This window comes from Pithys albifrons, chromosome 1 (genome assembly GCF_047495875.1).
Source record: "Pithys albifrons albifrons isolate INPA30051 chromosome 1, PitAlb_v1, whole genome shotgun sequence".
Taxonomy (NCBI): domain Eukaryota; kingdom Metazoa; phylum Chordata; class Aves; order Passeriformes; family Thamnophilidae; genus Pithys; species Pithys albifrons.
Window position 1 is genome coordinate 23293983 of NC_092458.1, and position 26540 is coordinate 23320522.

A 26540-nucleotide genomic window follows, 5' to 3' on the forward strand; every position below is an offset into this window, starting at 1 on the left:
ACAAGGACATGTAGTGATAGGACAAGGAGGAACGGCTTTAAACTGAAAGAGCAAAGGTTTAGATTAGGTATTAGGAAAAAATTCTGTACTGGGGGTGGGGGTGGTAAGGCACTTGAACAGGCTGCCCAGAGGAGTTGTGGATGCCCCATCCCTGGAAGTGTTGAAGACCAGGCTGGATGGGGCTTTGCTCAACCTGATCTAGTAGAAGGTGTCTGTCAATGACAAAGGGGTCGGCACTAGATGGTCTTTAAGGTCTCCTTCAATCCAAAACACTCCGTGATTCTATGATTCTAGATTGAAAAATCAACTTACACTAAATACCTATCAAAACAAAAATAAAATAATCAATTTTATTTCTTATCGAGGCTTCCTTTCATCTCACGCTATGAACCAAAGAAATGCCCGAGTTTATCCCTCAGACTTTGAGCACTGTATTACCATGACAACAATGTATTTACTGTAGCTATAATAGATGGACTTCCAATGTTAACTGGATCCTTCAAAAGTCCACGAGGGAGCTTTTGGTCTCCATACACCAGGACAAATGAAAGAATTACTCTTTCCTGAAGAGCTATCTAACAGGTAACATATTTGCTTTCAATTTCTGCCTGCTGTTTCAGCCAAGTTCACCACCTGCCATCAGTTTAAATCTACTGATTATTTTAATTATATGGAAAACCAGGTCAAACTTTTATTCACCACTTTGGTTTGCTTTTTGCCTACTGAAGCCTGTAATCTAGCAAGCTAATGCATCAATCTGACAGGATGTGATGTATGGACACCACAAAGGTTTTTATTGTTACTGTTTACATTATTCTACTTTTCAGAGCTTTCCAGCCTTGCATAGCAGAAGAGAAATGTGTGAAGCTTTGTTCTTAAACAGCTCACAACTAAAGGATGCTATTTTGCATACTTATAGGCTTGGAGCACAAAAATATGCGATAGAAACTAGACCTATTACTCTCCTGAAGACAGTGATGCATGAGAGTAATCAAGTCACTTCAACAATAAAACTACAAACTTAAGCACAAGTTTTAATACCTTCTTGAACCAAAGGTATGATACAAAACAGCACATGCAATTCTAGCTCAGCAAGCATGATTATACCAAGATTCTTAAAAGTTTGTGTTTCCTTAGCTTAAGGAGTATCCAGACAATGAAAGCCCTTTTGCACTAGGTTTTGTAGAGAGAGTAAATTATAAACATACATTAAAGATTTCATTAATGATTGTCAATCCGCTTCTAAAAGATGCAATTAGAAGATCACAACACTAATTAGAAAGTCCTTTTGATCTCACGAGTTTGGTTACATACTGACAATCTTGAAATAATTTGTATCAGAAAGAACTGTTGATTTATATAGTAGCACAACAGGTATAAGATACAAAAACGGTGCACAGTTCTTTAAAATGAAAATCTAATCATCAAAGGAGTCATAAAAATGAGTAGCTATTAGTAAGAAAAAATTTTTTTTGGTCTATTTAAACCAGAGAGAACTTTTCTAAAAATCTCAAAAAGCTGATTTAATCGTACCAAACCAAATGTCACAGCAGCAGAGACACCTGAAAACAAACAAGAAAGTTTGTAGGAAATAGAGATTTTACTCAGGGGTAGCCTCATCAGAGCTCCCTCAGCTGTTGCCTTTCCTAGGGAGTGATCTGGGGACAGCATCTGCCAGAAAACCTTGCCTGGTTCTTCCAGTTTCAAGAACGTTTTGCTGATCAAAACACTTGGGTTGAAATTCTGCAGTCTGGTGTCTGCCTGGACATTTTAATTATTCCTGTTTTCAGCCAAAAGAGTTAAGAATTAGAGATGATATATTCATGAGGAAAGTTAGTCTTTGCAGGTGTGTGAGCTCCTTGCAAAAAGGATATCCCCATTTAAAGATCTGCCTGGATTTGTCAATGTTTAATAAAACCAAAGCTTTTACCCTACTACATGGAGAATAATGTTGTCATTTCAGAATTAGTCTGGGCCAGGCTAAGCTAGCATTGCTGGCACAAATGCGATCATATCATTCCTCTGCTCACCCCAGCTCAGGACAGTAGTGGTGAAGTGACTTGAGCTGACTGTGAACTGTTAGTGAACTAACCTGACTTAAAAAGACCCCCACTGACAAAACAAAAAAAAAAATTTTGATCATAGTGTGAGCCCCAAACCATTAAGTACTGAATAATAATGAATATATAGGAAGTGAGTAAACCAAAGTTACACCAGCAGACTTAATTATACTATTTCCTAACTTTGAGTGTTCAACCCATAGCAGTTAGCATTTAATGCAGTACCTGTGTGTATGACTTTGCTAGATATTTCAAAAAATGGAAAACCTCACTAGCTGGCATTGTTGTGACATTTCCAAAATATCAGCAGCCTTCCAGTCCCTTCAGCTAACAAGCTGCATCAGCTGTCGTGGTCATAGGGTTCCACTGGAGGCAGGGACAATGGGCAGCCATGAGAGGCAGCAAGAAGTACCAAGTTTGTCAGGCTCGGGGTGCCCTCACAGGCACTCACATGAGCCAGCTGTCCCTGTCTGTCTCCCCTGACCTCCAGTCTGATACCTGCTTCTGTACATAATGCTCCTCACTCCAGTTCCACACTTCAGATAACATATGCTCACCTCTGTTTCTGGCTTTACAAGTCACAGCTACTTCCCAAGAAACTCTCAGCATCACCCCCTGCATCCCAACTCCACTTTCAGACTTTTTACAGCCCAAAGACCTGCTTGGCTTCTCCTCCATCCTCTTTCCCCCACACTGCCACCCTGATTTCCCTGTTCCAGGCTCAGCTCCGTGCTCCCTCCCTTCATGACACCCTCTTCTTCCAGTTGTCCACATTACCCTCTCTTTATCCAAGCTTATACTAGGGGCTTCTTTTCCATCTTTTCTTTTTCTTTATTGATATGGATTGCAGCTCAAATTTCCTTGTCTCCTTGTTTCCTTGCTCCCCATACACTGTCCATGTTCCTTTTTTTACTGGTCATCATTTCTCACTCTACACACTCATGGTGTTCCCTCTCCTCCTGGCCCATTTTTCACCCCAGTGCACACTCTCCTTGCCTGACCTGTACAACTTCTTCAGTCAGTCTCAGCCTCAAGACAAACTTCACGCACCAGTTCCCTTCAAGAAAACCCCATTCCCACTTCTCATCCAGAAATGAAAAAAGTTCAGCACTCACTGTAAAGTGGCTTAAACCCACACTGGTTCTAAGGAGATCTTGTTTTCCTCCTTCAACTCCCTCTCACCCCTGCAACTTGTGTGGCTGCACAGTTACCCTACCTTAGGAAAATGCAACAGCTGAAAACTAACCCATCCACACAAAGAAAAGGTTACATTTCAGGAAGATCAGCTTCCTGCTCTGGCATATTGGTGAATGTCCAGAGCTGAGAGTAAGGCAAAATCATTCTCCGCAGTAGCAGCAAAGACTTACATGGATGTGGTGGTTTGACCTGGATGCCAGGTGCCCACCAAACCCACTCTACTCTGTCACTCCCCTCCTCAAATGTACAGGGGAGAGAAAATATAATAAAAGACTCATGAGTTAAGGGTGAGGAAACATCACTCACAAGTCACTGTCACAGGCAAAACAGACTCAACTAGCAGAAATTAACTGAATTTATTGCTAATCAAATCAGAGTAGGATAATGAGACATAAACCAAATCTTAAAAACATCTTCCCCACATCCCTCCCTCCTTCTGGGCTTAATTTATTCCTGATTCTCTACTTTCTACCCACCAATGGAGCAGGAGACAGGGAATGGGTGCTGTGATCAGTTCATCATATGTTGTTTCTGCCACTGCTTTCCCCTCAGGGAGAGGAGTCATTCCTCTGCTCCAGCATGAGGTCCCTCCCACAGGGGACAATTTGTGGAGGACTTCAACATGAGTCTTTCCCACAGGCTACAGTTCTTCATGAACCCCTTCTTCACGAACCCCTTCAGCATGTGTTCCTTTTCCACAGGGGGCATTCCTTCAAGATGACACTGCCCCTGTGTGGGTCCTCTGAGGGGTCACAAGTTCTGCCAGTAAAACTGCTCCAGTGTGGGCTCCTCTCTCCATGGGGCCGCAGGTCCTGCAAGGAACATTGCTTCAGTGCAGGTTTCCCATAGGGTCACAGCCTCCTTTGGGCAACCACCTGCTGCAGCATGGGGCCCTCCATGGGATGCACATGGATATCCACTCCTCTGTCGACCTCCACAAGCTGCAGGGGAACAGCTGCTTCACCAGGGTGTTCACCACAGGCTGCAGAGGAATCCCAGCTTTGGTGCCTGGAGCCCTTTCTTCTTCACTGACCTCGGTGTTTGCATAGTCTTTTCTCTCACATACTTTCACTCCTCTCTTTTCTTGCAGCAATTACTTCAGCCCATAACTTTTTTTCCTTCTTAAATATGTTATCCCAGAGTCATTACTGCCATCACTGATTGGCTTGGTCTTGGCCAGTGGTGGTTCCCTCTGTTGGACATGGAGGAAGCTTCTAGCAGTTTCTCAGAGAGGTCACCTCTACAGCTCCTAGTCTTACCAGAACCATGCCATGCAAAACCAATACACTGCATTAAAGCAGTCTTGCTTTAGCAAAAGTGGGTAAAATTTGAGGGAAGCAATGGGAAATGAGTCTTAAATGGAAAAATACACTTTGGGAGCCGTGCTGCCTGAGTTCATTCCAGAAACATCTCAAGATTCCCCAGTTATTGCTTTGTTCTTTAAACAGTTTTCTTGCAAGAGATGTCATGCTTTGGCAGAGTGAGGGGAGTTTCACATCAAACAAACTTCTCCAAAAGAAACCTGTGGACTAGCTGGGGTACAAGACCAGGGAGAAAGATCCAAAAAGTTATTAACATCAGAATAAAATGCAGAAAAAAGGCTGGCCTAAAGTGAGACACTTCCTGTGTTATAATCCCTGAAAAACATGACTTTCACAGTAGTCATGCTCCTGGGCAAAATGCAAGAAGAAATGAAACAGTTAAGGCTATTCATCATATGAGGTTTTGGAAACCATTTTCCATATTCTACTTAGGTGTAGTCTGTATTTCAAATTTTGGGTGATACTGTCAGTGAGGAATGTGGAAAAACCTTCTATGAACCCCATGTCAGAAACACCTTTCTGCCAACTCTACTCTCCTGAGAAGTCTTTTTGTTGGGATGGCTTATTCTGTTCAGGGCAACAGTTTAGTTTTGCCCATAAAGTAACTGCACACAACACACACCTGCTAGAGAAATTTATCACCATGCCCTTACATGTGCTACTGTCAGCAAGGACCTTTAAGCACAGACAAGATCGGGCTCACCAAAATTACTTTCCTGCAGAAGCATTTCTGAGCTTGCTCTGCAATGCCTTTCTCTTTCTTTCGTTCTCTGTGTTGCAAAACACTGATCAAGATCCATAATTCATATACTAAAAAGAAGCAAAAAAGGTTACATCAGTGTCTGAATCAGTTAAAGTTTTGCACACAAAATTGTGAACCAACATTTTTCATGAATGAAGTAGCTAGGAGTCAAAAGTTTTCCGTATGTGTTTACTGCTAACAAATACTTTTATTAATTTCAGAAACCTTCCATGGCTGATGGGATATGAGAAACCCTCAGGACTTAGCATACAGCACCGCCCTCACATACAGATAGCCAAAAGTAATCTGCAAAAGAATGCTGTCCTCTTTTTAGATGCCAGATCAGTGACTCTGAAAACTGCCAAACATGAGGCTGCAGAGCAAGCAAACTAATTTTAATTATACACTTACTTCAGATCATCCAAGCCATAAGCAGAGTAATTCAAAATAAGGAGAAACAGCAGAACAAAAGGGTGGATGAAAGTAAAAAGTCCAGACCTGCTCCTCTTCTTGAGACCATATAGACAAAAAGCTGCCTCCCAGAAGGAAAAGGCCCCTTTGTAGCATGCTGATTTTCAGACGGTACATCCTACTTCACAGCTGCCATGCTACCATGATGACTGCTCCTTTCCTTCCAGCCCATCCTCACTGCTCTACACATGAGTCAGACTGGATACCTATTCAGCCTCTAAATATGTACTTAAGTCTTTCCATATTCAGGAAAGAAACTCATATGAAATGTAATGAAAAGCATATGCCTAAGTGTTTACCTGAATAAAGCTGCTCTGCTGAATCTGTGCTAAAATCTCAAGTATATGTCAGGTAAACTCAGGATCTTCAGCAGCACTCCCATTTGCAGAGCCTCTGCAAATACTGTGTTCCCAAGGAGGGGGAAACTTTTTGCTGGAGCGCAGCCCAGAATGAAAGGAGTCATCGGATCAAAGATAAGTCTTACCTCCCCTGCTACAGCCCTCACTTCCCCAAACAGTAGATCAAGGCAGAGGAGGGCTAAATAAAAGGGGAAAAAAATAGGGTTTTTTTTCTAACAAAAAATGAGAGGTTCCCTCAACTCCCACTTGGCTTCTCCAAGCAATGCAGCCAGGAGCAGGGTGTTGCTTGGAAACTCATGGACTGCAAGATAGGAAGTCACGGAGTGCCAGTGTCAAGTTATTTATTGACATCTCCTGCCTCCAAGCCATTTCACATCTTGGCAGTGCACAGGAGGGTGTTCAGATTCACCACAGCAGGCTGACTTTTCCACTTCCAGACAGAATGGTTTCCAGCCTCCGTGATTCAAAGAGTCATAGATACTTTTGTTTGTTGGCTATTATTCCTTAGATTTGGGAGATGGAGATGTTTAAGCTCAAACTTCTTGGAGTGAAACAAAAAAGGTTGCACATTTTACATTATCTCTTGCAAATATGAAAGCTTGCCGCAATCTTCAGATACAATATTTATGAATTGGTCTTTCAGCCAAATCCACTTTTGCATAAGGATACACAGCTGCTGGTACCCAAAAGTATGATAGTTCCCAAATATATCTTTGCCATTTTTAAAATCATTCTAGAGGCCTGAAAATAATACTTCTTTCATTGCAAGTGAAATCTCTAGTTCTGATGTCTCAAAGGCAGTCTGAAATTAGCTGGGTTTTGTTTGTTTGTTTGTGCACAAGTATAATTGATTAAATCAGCACAAGCGTAACTGATTATACACTCTACGAAAACTACTGAAGAATTCAGCAGCAAAACTAGCAGCATTGTGAAGAGCCATACTCAATTTTTATGCTTACATGTCCTACATAGAATCCCCTCTTAATTATACAGTAGCAAATTTGAAATGTGTCATCACTTCCCACTACTGGGTATCGTAGATTTTGAATGAATGTAACCTGCATTTTTCAACACTTCTAAAGACATTTTTAAGATGTCTCTTTAAACTTTTTTTCACAAAAAGGGAAAATTTGCATAGAGGAGTATTTAAATACAACTTACAAAAAATGCCAGCCCTCTTTCATCAACCAGTGCAATGACCCCTACGATAGTTTCACACTGAGAAAAAATATGCAGAGAAAAATATGCAGAGAAATATGCCAAGTCTAATGCCAATTAGGACTTTGAAAAAATATATATTATAGACCAGTCAAAAGAAATGTGAAATTCAGTTAAAAATCGAACTTATATCCTTCAGTCCTCTGAAAAATAATCTGTTTTAAATGAAAACAGAAAAGCTATCTTTATCAAATTTCTCATTCAGTAGACAACCATAAATTTATTGTTCAGATGTAGTTTAAATGGGTCTTTGGAAGAGGAGGGTTTTGAGAAAATCAAATAGAAATTACAATAAAGAAGAAATGCTTCTTTAACTGTCATTACTCTGTATATATAGCTTGCAGTTCTTCATTCATTTTTGGTTTGCCAGAGTAATGTGCAATTGGACACTGTGAAAAATTACTTGTAACCATTACATGAAGAGAAAATGTGCTTTCTTGTTTAAGGGAGAATAAGTGAGTTTAGTGTTAAGTCTTTAAAAAGTATGTCTGCAGGGATCCAGATGCTGAGAAACAGTAAGCTGACGACTTCAGTTTGAAATACCACAATATACATTAAGAAGCCATACACCTATTATTTATTTCACAAGCATGAATTAGGTCTTCTGAAAAAGAACACAAATTTCTGTCAGACTTGCAAAAAAATAACAATATTTGGCATTCTCAAAATACTTTCCATCTGAAAAATGCAAACACTTAGGAGGTAGCAGGGGTGAACGGAGCCATTGTGCAGGACATCAATGGAGCCAGGACATCCAGGGAAAGCTCCAATGCCATCAGGCTCCAATGCCTGATGTAATCTAACCACAGAGATGGAACAATGCCCAAAAAAGCCATCACTGTAGCTCCTCTTTCTGTCAAGTGTATATTTGGCATCCCAGAGCACCCTGCTTTGTGCTCCCCTCGGATACCTGGTTATGAATGGCATCCAGAACTGATCATACCCTAAAATACCCTGAAAAGCTGCCCTAGTTTACGGATCAGAGAAGTGATGCACAAAAAGCATTATGCATGTGGTCTAAGCTCATAACATTGCACAGTAGGAGAATTATGAATAAAACCCATTTCTCTGGAGATTTCCAGTTTTGTCACCCTCAACAAAACCCCTTTTACACACACTTCAAAATCTGTATTTTTTCCTGACAGCAATACTATGCCAAACATTTATTTTACCAGTCCAAAACTCAATTTACTACTGAAAACCTGCATCAGTGCTTCAGAAGAAATTCTAAGATTCTACCCAGAAGTGGAGAGAAGATTGCAAAGAAGAATATTGTGCAAATAAATCTCTGCCTATATCACCACTCTTACAAACTGCCACTTTGCCCTAAGGCAAGTACCTTCAAATAAGCACCTGTACAAATAAAAGGTCTAAAAAAGCTAAATTAAATTCCTGGAAACATTCATGATGTATATCAACTTTTTATAGTGCTGCAGTCAGTGAAGGTGAGGATAACAGAAGGGTAACTGAAAGCAAGTGTGAGACCGTAAGAAGAGAGAACAAATGAGGAGGGGGCAAGGTGGGAAGCAGAAGGTCCTAAGACCTGACTGAAGTAAAAAGAAAAAAAGATCCTAGTGAAGAAAGCTAAGGATTCAAAACCAGATATATAAAAGAAGGAGAGGAAACAGCTAGAATACAAGGTGAGATTAAAAAAACAAAATAAATTTTAAAAAAATCAAAACCAAAAAGTGACAGAGAAAGTTTAGACCTTTCACCAACTCAAGTCAGTAATTCTTTGTCAGCCAAACTCTCCTTGATTTCAGTGGGAGTTTTGCCTTAATGAGGACAGAAGGATAGGCACCAAATGCAGCTTTATTTCTTACACTTGAATAACAGCAAGATATAGCAAGACATTCTGTTGTTGAAAAAGATGATGCGTTTTTGAAGAAATAAGAATATTAGAGGCCAGGCACTATAAACGTAATTGCTACAACGAGTTGAGTAACATCAGTGTGCATCAAGTAACAATAAGGTCTTTTGTGCTGGAAAGAAAGAAAAAAAATGAAAAATCTGACTTGTGCCACGCTACAATCAATCAAATTAAAGGTCCAGAATTATTCCAGAAAAGTTTTCATTGACTTCAGTGACAATCCAGAAACAATCAGTATTCTTCAGTTCTTCTTATACAAAAATATAAATACAAGAGCGCCTATGATTGACCTATTTATATTTTGTCACTTTCGCTCTTGCTGAACTTGTTGGAAATGCACCCAGATAGTTCACAGAGCTATTGTGTGATTAGGCTGTTTATGTGAAACTGTCTTTAATCTACTGAAAACAAAGCATAAAATAAATAGATTGGGAGTAAAATATTTTCATAGCCAAAGATAAAGCAAATTAAAACTACTTCATGTTTATCTGATGAACAGGATGAAGATTCTGCCTAACCAAGTAGTGGCCTTAATGGTCCATGTACAAATCATAAGGTGTTTTGCCCTTTACAAAGCATAAATTAAAGGAACCCTCAATGGAAGTGAAACTGGAATGTTGGTATGTCTCATGCAAAGACTCCAATTTAAAACCTTTTCTTGTTTTAGATGTCAAAACCAGAAACAGACAAAAGATCACAAGCAAAATCCAGAAATTTGCCAATAAAATCTCTAGGGTAGATATTTTGGGTGAAAACTAGGAAAAACTGAAAAATCTTGGTATTTATTATTGACTAGATTTTGCAAGCATACCATTCTAACCCATAACATGAGAAATATGTCACCTCTTCATGAAGTATTAATGAGAGGTGTCCCACCCAAACCAATAACTCTAGGACATGCTCAAAGTCAGATTTATTCAGCCACTGACTCAATCAGATAACCAGTAATTCTCAGGTTTTGCATGGTTACATCCACCTGTTGATTTAGAGATTACAGGTGGGAGCTGCCTTATAAAAATTCTTCTCCAGCTTAAAAATTTGACACACCTAATAGAGGGAATAAAGACAAAAATAGTCCAGTCTGTTCATTGGTGATACAAAGATAAATGTCAAACTTAATTATTATTGTTTGCAAGACTAAAATTAGGCTTAAAGAAATTCATGGCCATCTGTAAGCCTTTTAAAGTTGATTACAATTTATTGTGCTGGTTTTCTTCCCAATAGTTGAACAGTATTGTCTATTTTTAAAGAAAAAAACCCCAAAGCTGCCTGAATAATAAATTGTTCATCCCATGATAGAACAAACCATAGTGATGAACTTTAAGAATGGTTACCAAATTAGAATTGAGAGTGAAAAGCAAGTACTTTCCTGTTCAAGGCTTTGTTTTTTAATGTGTTTATATTTTTAACTAGATTAAGTGCTGATTACAGAAAATTCAAGGCTACCTGGACATAAGCCTACTCAATTGACTGAAAAGTTTGATGGCTTCTCTAAAAAGTGAGGTCTGTGCATGAAATTAAATCAGTATCACTGGTCCCAGATAACATGGGGGGAGGGAAGAGGAGAAAAAGTTAATATCGTTTATTAAATAATGTTAAATGAGATCAAACAAGATGTGCAGGATTCAGGAGGGCTCTTGGAACTCTGGTTGTTTCCCCAGGCTGCTTATGCAACCTTGTTTGTGCAGACAGTGCAAGGGCCTGCCATTTTATTACATAAGGTAGCCCAAAAATATACAGCTAGGCAGTTGTGAGCTCCATTAACTCCTGCATTGGAGTTTTGGTATCGGTTAGCATCTGGAAATTTGAAGAAACAATCAGGACTTCGACCATTGCTGAGTTTGGGATTGGTGGTGTTGTTTTCATAGCAACAGATCTCATCTAAAAGCCAGCAAATATCATCGGCATGACCTGTATTTGAATACATTGTGCTTTGACCACTGCTTAAGTGAATAGCAATACAGTCTCTGGTTTAGCACAGCCATGGTAAATGCAATCCATGGCTTTAAAATCTGCCTTTCAGATGATTAAGCAAATTGTCTGATTTAGTAAACAGCAGTCAACACATTACTGTTTTAACCCTAGTCCTTAAATGCAGTAGATAGCTGAAGAAATTTAATTTCCAACCCTCTCATTCTCAATTCAGAATTTCAAAGCCTGGTCTTATACAGACAGATAAAACTGTAGCTACAGGAACACCATGTCAGGGAAGATGACTGCCTTGGCCCGAATCCTCTCCCTGACACTGGGCAGCAGCAAAGGCTGGGGAAGCCTGCATCAGCAGAGCAGGCATGTGGCAATCACAGTCTCCCAGTGGAGACTTCTTCAGCCAGGCATTGTATCTCAGTATTCAATGACTTTTGGTGGGATTGCTTCCCTAAATGAACTGTTTTCTGAACCTACTTGAACCCAAGAAGATAAGGCTGGCTATCCTCACCATGACTGCAGATCTCCATAACAGGACACCAAGGAGTGAGCTTAAGCACTGTACCTTGCTTTTTGGGGTACCCAGAATCACAGAATCTCCTGAGCTGGAAGGGACCCACAAGGATGATCTTAGCTCTCCATGGGCAATCACCAAACAGATGAACTTTAACAAGGGCAAGTGCTGGATTCTGCACTGGGGCAACCCTGGTTATGTGTATAGATTAGGGAATGAGGGGCTGGAGAGCAGTGCTGTGGAAAAAGACTTGGGGGTCCTGGTCCATGGCAAGTTGAATCTGAACAGCAGTGCCCTGGCAGCCAGGAAGGCCAACTGTGTCCTGGGGGGCATTAGGCACAGCATCGCCAGCCAGTCGAGGGAGGGGATTGTCCTGCTCTGTTCTGCACTGGTGTGGCCTCACCTTGAATATTGTGTGCAGTTTTAGTCACGCAATATAAAAAAGGCATTAAGCTTTTAGAGACTGTCCAAAGGAGGGCCATGAACATTGAGAAGGGGCTGGAGGGGAAGCCTTATCAGGAGGGGCTGAGGTCACTTGGTTTGTTCAGCCAGGAGACTGAGGGGAGACCTCATTGTGGTTTTCAATGCACAGTTCTGGCTCATGCCTTGGCTCTGCTTTGGAGCACTTCATGTAGCTTCTAGCACTAGCCTGTTCCATGGTAGATGTGCTACAACAGGGCCAGGCCTGAAGAGTGAAGGTACAAACCACCAGGAGCCTCTTGGGAGCCACCGTGGGCCAGATGCTTGCCCACTTCATTTTGCAGAGGAGACACTGGAAGACCACCTGGCTCAGCACCCTCTCTCAGCCATGGTCAGACACAGGTACAAGAGTACAGGAAAACCAGTGGTGATTATTTCTTCAGGTTACTCACAAAGCTTTCAAGAATGTGCAACTCAAAACTTCCTAAGCCAGAGGCAGTGGTTTTAAGTTTAATAGCCCTTGATGGATTTCTCTTCCATGAACTCATCCAGTCACCTCATTAGCTGATGTAACCTCTCAGCATCCACATCCTGTGGTGAGGAGCTCAGCAGTCTGACCACGCCATGTGAAGAGCCATCTCCCTCTGTTTTCATTCCTGCAACTGTCTGCTTCACCCAGTGCCCTCTGCTGCTGCTGTTGCTGCGAACAATCATTCCCAGTTTGCCTTCTCCGTGCTTTGCTTAATTTTACAGTTGCATTGCTTTATAAGCGCTGTCAGTCCTCAGACAGGAGACACTCTGTTCCTCTGATTACCTTTGTTACATCCCTCTGAACCTTCTTCCTCACCATTATGCATCTCTGACATAGGGAAGTGACAGGCAAAATACTGAAGATGTGGGCACATCAAAGCTCCTGCAGTGAAATAATAAGGATCCTTTTATATTATCTTCCATCCTTTAAAAAATAATCTTAATGTTCTATTTCCCTTTGGTTTTTAATGCACATCTGCCCATTGCACTGATTTTTTTTCTGAGTTGTCCATGGAAGATTTTATCAAAGCTTCCGCATCTACCATGACCTGTAGCAACTAATTTCTATGATTATAGATACATTTTCATCTATTAATTTTCAACCTGACATGCATATTACATCTCACATGAAGATACTCATAGAGAAAGGGTGATTCAAATGTCCCAGTACATCATGCTCTGTCATGCCAGCACTTCTTGTACACTTTGAAATGGCAGAGGTTTCATACGTGAACTTCCAAGTTTCCATTCTGATCTCAACTCTACATACACATCTTCTAGATTTTTTTCCCCACATCATCACTTCATTTGACTCTCTATGAACAGTGGTAAAACATCTGAAAAACACCTTCTGTCATAATCAGTCCAGCAGTAGATCAGCTGTTTTATACAGACTTGAGCCCAAGCAGGAGAAGGTTAGATAACCATCCTTTGCACCACTTCTGTGGTCAGTTTTGGAGTAACTTGGAGCTCTAGGCATGCTACCTGCCACACAATCACAGGAGAAAGAGATGGTATTGCCTCAGATGCTTGCAGGCAAAGGGGAGGACAAGGAAGAGCAGGCAGGTACTGACTGAGTACTGGGCAAAGCGTGTGGCAATACTATTTCCTAGTGACAAAGATCTAGGCTCACGAGTGACCTAACTTTTGTGAGAGTTCTATTTTTCTAAAGTCACAGGTGAATTGTCAGACTGAAAGAGGATTAAAACAGTTAGCACTGGGGATGCATAAGACTATTCCTCCCAGATATGGCAGACAGCATGCAAAAAACACTGATTTCTGCCATTGTCCTTGGATAAAGGAACAGAAATGTCTTTACCAAACTGTAATTAAAAACATTTTCATTGGACTGAGTTGCACTTAATGGTTTGCCTCTAGGGGGAAGAGACACAGGAAGAGAAGCATAAAAAACAGTCCTTACCTCTCTATCAAAAAAAATGTACATTGACTTTATATGTACGAGGCCAAAAAAGCTGTGCCCCCATATCCCTCAATCTAATCTGCCAACATCCCTGAGTCACCACAAGATAAATGCAAGGAGCGGAGAATGAACCACATCTGCAGTTTCTCAGCTCCTTATTCAGAGCATGACCCTACACAACCACACCCCTTTTCACCCCCTCGCCTTTCCTGCCCTGCAACTCTTGTATTTCTGAATTCAGCTGGCAATATACCGGCACATACATTGTGTGGCCCATAGCATGTCACAATAAAGAGTAATGGCTTTCGTTCCTCCCAAAAAACTGTAATACCAAAAGCACCACTACATAAACAAATCCACCACCCTCTATGCATTTTGCTTAAATGCTATTTCATGTTGTTTCCTTTTCAAACTTCAGGAGTTGAACTCATAAAATTATTCTATCAGCTGACACTGATTTCTGACTGAATGAAATTAGCTTAAATATAAATATTTGCATGGCCTCAGCCTAGTTTTTCAAGAATAAGAAAAGGTTTGAATAAGATCAGTGATCAACAGAAAGTTAAGCCAAATATAGGAAAATTACTGTTTTTATACAGATAATGATCCCTCTACAAAATCTGCAACTAAACTGTATCTAAGAGCCTGAAAACAAAGACATAAATACAAATGTAAATTACTTAAATTCATCTAAGACAGAAATGAAAACAGTTAAATGCACATAAGATGTATATTTAACTTCCTTTTTTTTTAACACTATGACATTTACCAAGCCGGGGTGGGGCAAAGAGGCAGAGGTAGGGACTGAAAAATACAGGCAGTGTGGGGAGGGAGATGAGAAGGATAAAAAAGCAGTAGTATCAAGCCCTGATCATTGAAGGACTGGAAACCAATGTTTTTACTCAGGTCTCTTGTCCCTGTACGCTACAAGTCTCAGCTGTTTTCTTTCCATCATTGCTTCTCTACTTCGGGGTTTACCACCTCTATCCACAGTTCCTTGCACCTTGTTCCCAGGCTTTGATGTCTATGACACCACCAAATCCTTTGTCATAATTCAAGGACTCTGCTCTTTCAATTTCTCAATGTCTCTCCATCACCAGTACTTTTCAGTTCTAGTCCCACAACTTCTTGTGACCATATATGTGAATTAAGCAGCTTCCTTTCCCATCCTGCCTTGGCATCACCGGGCACACTCTGCCACCAAAGACACAGTTGAGACAGTCTTCAGTGCTCTCTCCTGATGGTGCTCACTGTGGCAGCAACATATGGGAAGAATAACAGGCAGGGAAAGTCCACTCAGCCCTTCAGCCAAATGGACAAAACGGAGTGCTCTCATCCTTCCCAGGAAGACGAGCAATTCCTCAGCTCCTAACAATGCTGTCATGCTCAGCATGCCTTGTGCTGAGAGCATCTCCAGTGAGTGCCCCGAACAATCCCTCTACTAGGAGCATGCAACCTCAGTGTTGTGACAAAATTATAACTAAGAAAAATTCTGGAACCTTCTCAGAGGCTCAACATAAGGCACGCCCCCATCACAAGACTGATCTCAAGCCAAGTATCTTTTCCCTGCTCCAAAATACGAAGCCACAAGAATTCAAGTCTCAATGAAAGTGTTTCTCAACATAGCCAAAAAATGCATTCACAGAAAAGATCATCATCTCCTAACGCAGGATGATGTATACTTAAACCAACTTCATCAGATATATAGCCAAAAAATACATTTCTCTCTAACCATGTTCTCAGAAATACCTGAACCATTTCATCTGAAACTTCCCAGAGACAGTCTGTCTTCAGCTGACACTCAACCTGGAAAACATCAGCCTAGGTTTAAGCTTAGCAAATACATAAGCACCTGATAGCAGAGCATCATACTAGAAAGTAATAGATAATTTTAACAGAAGACAACACTGCTGCCTATGATAAAATAACCACTCCTTCAAATGCTCTAGCATGGTCCCGGGTAGATATTTGGGCAAAAATCATAATTCTGCAAAGTACAGTCTGCAGTTTCAACCCTGCACATACACAGGGCAGCACCTTTATTTGCAAGGGAAAGAAATTTTAGGCAAGCCTACTGTCCCCAGGCTTTGGAGCAGGGCACAGAAGTGCTGCCAGCTTAGGGAATCACCCTGCTGTCACATACCTGCTTCTGGAAAACCTTCATTTTCACATGTTCAGTAGTGCACAGCTTGGCAATTATGTCTCCGAATACTCCTGCTTCAGGCAATTCCGCAGAGCAACTATGTATCCATATTCATCTACAGAAAAACTGTACAGGATCGGGCTCTCAACCAGCTGACAACTCTCAGAATCAGACACAGATCAGCGGATGAGCTGGTTATGTCTGGTCACTGTGAACACTGATTATTTAGTACCACCAAACAAACTAAAGACACAGTTTAGTACATTAACATCTCACACCAGGGGAACAAAGAGGTAAGTTTCCACTTTGAGAGGCAGCCACTTGTTGAATGCTCAAGTTAGCTGTGCCCATCCGAGTGATCCCTACAGCCCTTCTGGAGATGTAACACCATGAAATGATAAAAGTTCCTCTGCTGACTGTAAGGCTTATAACCACTAATTATTTCTGAGTCACTTGAGTGAAAGTAAGCTGCCATCCTGTAGACAGCTAAGGACTACGGAGCAAAGTTTCTGGATGAGCGTACTTGTTAATTGCGAATCGGGCTGGTGACCATAAAGGAAAACACCACAGCTTAACTCTGTGTGAATCCAGTGTTGCCGTACAGCCATGGATTTAACGTTTACCCTGCTCCACGCACGGAAGGAAACACGCGGGAGCCCAGAGCAAGGCTTCTGAAGCAGCAGCGCTCTCCCAGCACATGACACAAACTCTGCTTCCACCAGAAGCCTTTGCCCATTCAAAAATGCCACTGGTCTTACTGGAAGTTTTCTTTGACCAAACGCTGCCCAGATACCTCACCGACCATGTTCCAGTCTAGTCTGTATGAACCCCCCAATTCAAGAAACCTCCAACCACACCAAAACGAGAAGGACAGCATGGTGGGGCAAGTTATTTTTCCAAAAGGAAGGGCCCTCCCGGCCGGACCTCTCCATCCCGGCCCGGCAGACACGGCGCACATATTGTGCTCCCCACGGAAACTTTCCCGCGGCAGATGCGATGCCGCCAGCACTACCGAGCCCGTCCGTCGCCCCCACGGTGCGTGGGATGGAGATGAGCTGACCCCGGTCACCGCCACGGGGGGGTCACCCGTGGGTGCCTGGGGCGGGCGTCGCGGGTGGGCGCTCCGCGGGGCGGAGGGGCGGTCGGGGCCGCAGGGCCATGGTTACCTGGGGTGCCGGTGCTGCGGGAGCGCGGCGGGGAAGCCCCAGCCGCCGCCGCAGCCGCCGCCGCCGCCGCCGCTGCTGCTGCTGCTGCTGTCCGCGGTGGCCACCTGGGCGCGGGAACCGCCGCCGGTGCTGGTGCCGGTGCCGCCGAGCTGGCTGTCGCCGCTTTTCCGGTGCCTGCCGGTGCCGCTGCGGCAGCGGCCGCCGCTGCTCGAGCCGCGCAGGAGGCCGGCCTCGGAAGCCGGCAAACTCTTCCTCGTCGACGATGAGCAGGGGACGCTGCCCGCCTCCTGCCTGCCGCCGGTGCCGGTGCCGTGTCTCATGGTGCGCGGGGCCGCCGCATGCCGCGCTGCCGCCGCCCCGGGCGCCGCGGGACCCACGCGCGCCGGGGCCAGGGGCTCCGCCGGCACCGGGAGGCCGCCGGGAGCCCGGGCTGCTGCGGGGGGGGGCGGATGCCGGGGGCCGGGGGGGCTGCTGGTTGGGGCTCCCGCTGGGGCATTAAGTTGGACGCGCGGCGGGGAGAGGCAGGGCGGGCGCGGGGGCTGCGGGGCCGATAGTTGTCCGCGAAGTTGGAGCCCGGCGGGCGAGGCGGGGGCATCCTCTCCGCCGGCCCTTCATCGCCGCCCGCCGCCGCCTCCCCTCGCCTGCCCCCGCCGCCGGGCCACCGCCCCGCGCCCTCAGCCGGCGGCGCTGCGGGGGCTCGCCCCGCGCCCCGCGCCCATAGGCGCAGCCGCGACCCCGGCGGCAGAGATCGCCGGCTCCCTCCGCCGCTCGCTCGCTTTCTCCGGCAAGGAGCGGGGGAGTGCGGCGTGGACCGAACCCGAGGCTGGTGCTCAAAATGGGTCAGGGAGGGCGAAAGGGTTCCCGGCGCTCGGCGCCTCCCTCCCCGCGGTGGGCTCCGGGAGAGCCGGGCTGGGGCGGTGGGTAGCGAGAGGGCTGCGGAGAGCCCTCCCGCCCCGGCTCCCTGTGCACAAGTGCAGGGAATGTTCCACTGACCTACATATTTTTCCAAACATACGTGACCTTTTTTTTCTCTCTCTCTCGTTTTGTGGGAGGAGACAGGCGAGGATCCAAGAAAAGGAGAAGCTGAAAAGAGAACGAAAAGGGAAGCAGGGAAAAAAATAAAAACCTCAATCAAAAAGCCAGCCCCGCATCAAGGATGGTTTCACACCACCGCCGCCGCGAGCAAACCCTGGCATGCCCACGTTTACATATGTCTGTAGCGACATCCCAGCGCTGCACCGGCGGCCGCTCCGGCAGCCTGACCCCGGGAGCCCCGCCGGGCAGGACAAGCGTCCAGGTGCCTGGCCGCCGGCTCCAGAGGCGATCCGGCGGGACACCAGCTCCGCTTCCCTCGGCGGGCCGGGGCTGGCCCCTCCGGTCGTCCCCCAGCCCGGGGGTTGACCCTGTGCCCCGGCGGCGGGAGCGGGCACGGAGCGGGGCACGGCACCGCTCTGCCCCGGAGCAGGTTCCCGGCCTCTCCGGGCACAGGCAGCAGCTCCCGATCTGGTTATGCAACGGCGCACAGGCAATTGGAGCAAAACCTTGACAGAGAGCGCTATTTTTTTTCTTGTTTCAAAGTAGGTCATTCTTTTTATTCCCTATTTTTGCCTTTTTATTTTTTTCCCCTAATAATCCTCCTGCAAAGTGGCCAGTAAGAGGGAAGGCGGTATGCTGGATCCGGGGAGAAGCTGTTGGTCGGAGCCTTGTTCTCGCCTCGACGAGCACTCCTGCCGGCTTCTGGCGGCTCCAGCGGGGTCCAGGGCTGCCCTTCCTGCGCATGGAGGGCAGAAATGGCCGGACAGCGGGGGCACGGCTCGGGCTCAGCCCTCTGCTCTCTCTGCCGCCCCCCGCACCTCCCGCGCCCCGCGCCCCGCCAGTTATTGCCCCCTGCACCCTGGCGCCGTCGCACCGCGTGTGCGGCCGGGGCGTGCTGGTCCTGCTAGCTGGCACCTCTTCCACCCGCAGAAGGGGTGTCCCTCCGAGACACAGTATTTGTTTTCAGGACAATTGCGGGTTTTTTGGTCAGAGGAGTGATTTGCTGGGGTAGTTGGTGCAAGCTCTGTCCCCAACAAAAGGCCTGGCTCCACAGCCATACCTGTGCTAGCAAAGTTTGGGTGGTGGGCCAGGGGCTGTTTCCCCATCTTCCCCCGGTGCATCTTGTGTCCTTTTTAGAAAAAGACACGTTAATCCTCGCAAAATACCGGCCGACAGAGACCTCTGCTCACACCGGCTGTGCGTGTATGGTTGCCCCAGCCGCCTGGCTTCAGCGCGGAGCGGCGCTGCTTCTCCCACTACCCCCACCACCCAGCTCACCCCGTCACCCCGCTGTGATATCGGGCCCCCCCCATACACCACATCCAGCCAGTTATTTGATCCAATTCAATCCCCTCTGCAAATGTTAATAACTACCAAGTTAGGGAGAAATGGAGCACTCCTTTGCTGGGCACTTTTACACTGTACTTTATACAACAGGCATGACTAGTGTTGAAAGGGTAAAGTTGTTTACTTTTAACCAAGATTAAATACAAAACTTTGAAAAGCTCCTCCCTTCCTTTGGATGAAACACAGCACTTTTTCCCATTTGGAAATTGTCAAACAGTGGTTAAACAATCCTTTGGCAAACAAGTAGTGCCTGAGGGAATAAAGCATCAGATACATGGGGAGTGGAATAAAAGACATTTCTGTTCCTGAGGTACTTTTCTTGTGTTGCACAATGAAGTATAACATAAAATCTTCAAGCCTTGTAAGGTTAGAGAAAAAGAACTTCTCATGATTATATATATACATTACATGATTTGATATTCCAGTCCTTTTGAAAGCCTACCAAAATCCTGCCCTGAATCCAACCCTGCGCCCTCAGAAACTGGGAAACCAAGTACCTGGAGGAAAATACCACATTGAGAAAGGCAGTTAGAGAGACACAGGGACACATTTACAAAATTACATCAGTACTGTGTTTTATCATTTTCCCTGTGAATTTTGAAGGACTCCATTGCACAAGTGAACAAGTGTGACTGGTTGAGGTTTGTTTCTTAATTCATTCCCTAGGTTACCGCTGTAAACTTTAATTAGGCCAACAAAGAGCAGAGCGACTGAGGGTGAGGCAGGCTTTATCCAGCCCATACCTGAATCATGTTGTGGAATACCAGCCATTCAAAACACACAGCCTTTCTCTCAGTCTGGTGACACATGGCAAATAACCAAATACTGACAATACTGAGTTTGGTTTGGAAATTAACCAAAGGGTTACGCTGGATGCTACATGTAAGAACTTTAGGCAAGGAGCCCAGTGTTCCATTTTGAAGAATTAAATCTTTTTATAATAGTGAAATATTAGTAAGCAACTTCTCACACACCAGGAGCCTGTGATCCAAAGTTGCAATCCCTTTTGTTTTTGACTAGAATAGGCTGGCCAAACTTTGTGGCCCAGGAGCAACACAGCAGGATTTTCAATGGGCCATGAACCACAGGCTAGGTGTCTCCCACAGCAGAGGTCCAAGGGGAGGAGTGGAAGAATACAGCAGCTCCCCAGGGACCTGCTGCTCCATTGTGTCAGGACCATGGGAGGGATATGGGGTTGAGTGTGAGTTCAACCTAGACGTGCTGCACTTAACTCTGCTGGTTTGCTTTCTCTTGCTTCCAGGGGTTTATATTATGAGGTATCACTGCCACCATGAGATTTAACCCTTGGCAAAAGAGCTACCTTGGGTGTCTTCTGCCTCCAGAGCCAGAGCCTTGCTGCCAGAGCCTGGCCACCACAACCCGGAAACACAGGCCTTCCAGGTACCTAAAGAGGGCATACAGGAGAGCTGGACAGGGACTTTTTACAAAGGCATAGTGATAGGACAAGGGGTAATGGCTTTAAACTGAAAGAGGGCAAGTTTAGATTAGATATTAGGTGAAATTAGAACATTAGAATTAGATGTTACTGTGAGAGTGGTGAAGCACTGTAACACATTGCCTAGAGAAGCTGTGGATGCCCCATCCCTGGAATTGTTGAAGGCCAGGTTGGACTGGGCTTTGATCATCCTGGTTAAATGGAAGGTGTCCCTGCCCATGGCAAGGAGGCTGGAGCTAGATGGTGTTTAAGGTCCTTTTCAACCCAAAACATTCTGTGATGACTTTATGATTACCTGTGCTATGTAAATGCTTTTAACATTTAGCAGACACCAGCACATGTTGTGGGGAAATAAGATGTCATTTACAGCCCTTAATTTATGTGTGAAACCTACATTTGGATTAACATTTGTGTGGAAATAAAAAGGGTTCCCCCAAATAATCATCCTTTAATCAACATAAATAGCAACAGTGGCAAAAGTCAGGGATGACACTGTGGGAGAGATGAGCATGGTAGAAAAAAAATAAAGGATCCTCAAAGAGCCGATCAAATTGCACTGAATATGAAACTCTTCTCTTTAGTTTTCAAGAAAGTAAAAAGGGGATGGACAGGGATTAATTTGATTGATATTAATTAAGGGGCAGGACAGACCTTGGGCCACTTGTTTTTCTGCCTTCCATGCTGAAAGAGAGAAGAACAGGGACAAATAAATGGCAAAGAAATCTAGTGGCTCATGTTGCAGGACTCACATCATTTGTGTCTGCTAGCTGGGGCAGGTGAGCCTGGGAGCACAAGGACAGATGTGAGGAGGTCCTTCTTTGGGTAACACACTTCTGTAACCAATTTTGTCAGAAATTTCTGCAGAGAGGAACAGTCTGTGGGGGATCAGCATTATTTTTCTCTCTGTGGCTTGCAGCTTCCTGAGGGAGGGAGAGGTAGTGCATACTGATCAATCAGCAGTGCAGACTCCAAATCATGAAAGGGCAGAGAGATGCCACAGTGAAATGAACAAGTGCATTCTACTGGTGCTGCCCCAAGCCCTGGAGTAGGATATCTAAAGGATCTTCAGGATCAATTCACCTAGAAAACCAAACTCTTTGTTTTTCTGCATGGTTATTACAAGAGAAGAGCCACTTTGCTGATTTGAACTTACGTTAGTCTGATCTGGTTTGAAAAAAAATCTATTGCCAGGACTTTCATAGAAGAACTTAGCCAGGTATACAACTTACCTGAGGGTTTGACTTTTCCAGCTTATTCAAAGAAGTGTTTGCAGGTTTTCTTTAAGTGGTTAATACACAGAGTGGGGAGGAAGAAGGCATGGGTTGAAAAATTAGTTACCAAATATTGAATAGACTTACTATTTGGAAGGGCTGCAATTGCTGCTGGGTGCCCAGAAAGTCCTAAATCTTGCTGCCTTGCAATCTTGTGGCTGAGCATTTACAGCTTTTCTGGGAACTGCTGCAGCATGAGCTGTACGTGTACACTCAATTGCCATGGAGCGTACTGTGAGAGAGAGAGAGAGAGTGTGTGTGCGTGTGCGTGTGCGTGTGCGTGTGCGTGTGTGTGTGTGTGTGTGTGTGTGTGTGTGAGCCTGGCCAGCCAAAGCTCAAAGCTGTGGAAATAATTCCTTCTCATATGGGAAAGAGATGATCCACTTATCCTCTGGCTGACTGTGGGTTTTGTGCCTGTGCGCCTCTTGACCCACACAAGACCTTTTGTTCACTCACAGCAGGATGAGAATACATCTCATGGCAAAATCCAGTTTCAGTGGGACTGCTCTGGTTATTAGGAGTATGGAACTATGGTGTGTCTGTACCTGAGAAAAAGGCTCTGGTCTAAAATCAGGCTGATGGAGCTTGTTCAGATTTGAGAGTTGTTCAAGAGAATGAAGTTCAAACTCAAACCCAGGAGTAAGAGATCTGCTATTTTTAATCTGGAAATCCCAATGAAACAGAAGATAATAAGGGGTTATAGTGCCACAGCTGAATTAAGAACAGCTGGGAGAAGTCTGAATGCAAATGCAGCATCTTTGTGCATACCTTGACTGAGAAAAAAGACTAATTGTTATTACATTTTGCATTACTATTGCACTGTGGTAGTACTGTTTTTGGCATGTATCCCTATGCTACATATCCTTATGGATCTGCACAAATATTTTAATTCATGGCAGGTTTCACAGAGACCTTCTACCTCTTTCAAAGGAAGATGAGCAACAAGAAGGTGTAGTCCTTACAAGAGACAGCCTGATTCCCCCTCTCCACTGACTTCACCAGTATCTGGGTTAGGCCTGGATTTCTTCATCACTGTCAGCATTCCACAATTTTCCAAATTCTTAGCTAATTGCTCTCCGTCCTCTTTATTTTTCTTGACTACTGTTCTTGTTCACATCTTTGGAGTTACACTACTCACCAACACATGCTCGCTTTTTCAAATTCTTCTCAGCTTTGTTTGATTCTGTGCAAGATTCTACCTTGCACCTACCTTAAGTTCATGGTGATATTATTACTTATAACACTTGCTAGTAGAAATATGGAGAATTGAAATGTGAAAGTTAAGTAAGTAACAAAAGAAATATTAAAAAAAAATCTTCAAACTCAGGGGTATGTGGATCTGTCCACAAATATTCAGCTCTGCCAACTGTCAGTGTCAAGACAATGTGGAAGTCTGAATTTATCTGCTGTTATCAGATTCATCCCTTCATCATGGCTTCTAATCTTTCTAAACTTCAGCAGTCCTTAGGCACTAGATGTCAATGAGGTCCTAGTAGTGTTCTGCCACATGCTTATCCCTGTCCAGATACTAAATTTCTGGTAACAATTTAAAAAAACCCTACTACATTAAATAATGCCTTTAAAAACAATTTACTTTGCTGTTCTAAATTCGTAGTTTGAGCGTAGTCATACAGTTAACAAAAAAAGTTCAGAAAACTTTTTTCCTTTGAGCTTGATTATTTCTTTGCTGTATTGTCAATGAAAATGGGCTACTTCATGGAGTGCTCTTCCTTTTTTGTGGCTGTCAGCTCCTCATCCAGATATTGATGCAAATGTGGTTCTGATTTCATTGTGGCTGCCCTGGGAGAGCATCGAATAAAAAAAAACCTTTGAAACAAATTTCACCAATGTAAAATCAGGTGAGGTATTCTGTTGCTTTTACTAAGTCAGAGCTTTGGCTGTAAGAACTTGGGAGGTGCATTTGGCTTCCCTCACTAGGGCAGGCTGCACACAGATGCAGCTGGTAGCAGAGGCTGTGATATTGTCCTTGCACAGAGCATTGCATGAGGGAAGGAAGCAGAGGAAAAGAATGTGTTAAAAAGATAACTATTGACTTAAGGAGGGGAGACATAAAGGAGAAAGTGCGACAACTGTAAATGAGCCAAAGAGGATGGAGAAAAATTCTTCAGCAACTGTAATTAGGTTAGATTTCAGAAGTAATTGCAGTGTTCCGGCATCAGCAGATACTGTAGGCAATATTTGCCCTCAGCTCTGTTTGCAGAGAAGGAGAGTCATTTCAGCCTGTAAGGCCTGATGTGGTGGCACTGACTGCACACAGACACGAGCCCACTGAGGCAGGTGATGTTCTCCCTCTCCATGCCACTGGAATCAACCAGAAGGTTTGCCAGGAATGGAAATGGTGGGTGCAGAGATAAATGCACAGTAGTGTGTGTGGATGCAAACACATGGCATAAATGGAAGAATATGTATTTAATGGAGCTGCTGGTGCAAATTGTGTTAGCAATTTAATACTGAATAAAAGGTGTTTAAATTATCACCAGTGTTTGTGATATGCTAATGCTGCCATCTTTGCAGCCACAGGTTGGAGCAGTAACAGAGATGCTGGAACTGCATTGCACTCTGGTTCCTTTAAGATGTACTTCTCCTGCATAAAACCAGATTATACAGGCTTTCTGCAAGGAAAATAGATTTCATCTTTAAGTCTTCTGCAGACATTTTACATTAGCAGTTCATGCACCATCAGAAAATCAATTGCCACAGGTATTACATGCAGATGAACAGTGCAGAGTCATGGAGCATACATTTTACACAATGCTTTTAATAAAATGCTAAATAGAGCAAAATATTTCCCAAAGAGCTATTTATAGCCTCTGTGTGGGAAGTATGTCTCCAAGGGGAAGTTTGCACCTTTGTGATTTGGGTGAGGAGTGAGTCTCAGCCTTCTTAATTGCTAACATTGGTCAAGCATGTGTTTCTGCCAGGCTGGATTGAAGATGACAGCAGTCCATCACCTATAGTGCAATGGCTGTTGCATCACACGGAAAAACACTTTTTCTTTTAAAAACAAGAGTTTCACAGGCTGTGTTGTTGTAGTGCCAGTTGTTGCAAGACCCTAAAATAACTGAATTGCTCCTTTATTCTTGACACTCTTATCATCATTTCCTGTTCTTGAACAGCCAACACAGTTTGCTGATTAGATTTGCAGTGTATATTTCAGTAAATCATTTACTACAGCACCTTTTTACAAACAGATGTATCTGCAATAATAGTCCTATTCCTGTCTGAGTTTGGGGATGTATCTGGGGCAAAGCAAGGGACTCAGGTGGTTTTATCAGAAAGCAATTATGAAAATAAGAACAGAAATGCAGGGCCAGACCAAAGTATGCTGCCTCTAACTGTGGCCAGAAAGAGAAGTCTGAGGAAGTGAATAGCACAAGCCAGCACTTCCCTGGAGTGCTTCCTCAGCTGTCAATAGTTTATTCTCAGCATCTCCCTGTATGCCCATGTAACCACCGTAGGCAACATCTTCCTGCAGGGAACCCCACAGCTTAACTATACACTTTATGAAGAGCCATCTGGTTTTGCTCATTTTGAACCTGCTGGCATTATTTGGTACCTCCGCATTTTTTGATTGAAAGAGAAGGAGAACAATCAGTCTCTCTCCACCCTCTTCATGCTATCTCTGATTTTATAGACATGTGCCATGTGCCCTCTCAGTCATCACTTTTCCAAGTTGAAGAAACCTAGTATGGAAATTGCTCCATGATTTTGATCATCCTTGTGGCTCTTCTCTGAGTGTTTTCCACTATATTTCCTTTAAAGTGAGGACCAGGACTAAATGTGGTATTCAACAGGCAATCCAAGTGCACACAGGTGCTCTGCAGGTGCATGATGGTGTTCTTGTTTTCTTTCCCTAATAATTGATAACATGTGCAATGACTCTTGCGTCTATAGGACCTTCTGAGTTGCCTAATACAGTTCAGTTACATGAACTCAACAGTTCTTTCTATTTATTTTTTTTTCTAATAGCCCTGCTGAATCCAACCCCCAAAAATAGAAATTTGTCTTAATTTATCTGGAAATTTAGCTCTGTTGAAGGAAACGAATGGCT

At 44.0% G+C, this 26540-nt stretch overlaps 1 protein-coding gene across 5 annotated transcripts in view; it reads right to left on the minus strand.

Annotated features, from left to right (window-relative positions):
* Positions 1-26540, minus strand: part of NPAS2 (neuronal PAS domain protein 2) — a 133377-nt gene that overhangs the window by 89729 nt on the left and 17108 nt on the right. For 2 of the 5 annotated variants that reach the window (XM_071580688.1, XM_071580602.1), the window contains exon 1: positions 17360-18861. The exons of 1 other annotated variant lie outside the window; for it this stretch is intronic. In XM_071580688.1, coding sequence (XP_071436789.1) covers positions 17360-17679 — 320 coding nt within the window. In that variant the 5' untranslated portion in view covers positions 17680-18861. Of the gene's footprint in view, positions 1-16193; positions 16320-17359; positions 18862-26540 lie in introns of those variants that run through there. 2 more of the 5 variants (XM_071580515.1, XM_071580843.1) reach the window with 2 other exon arrangements.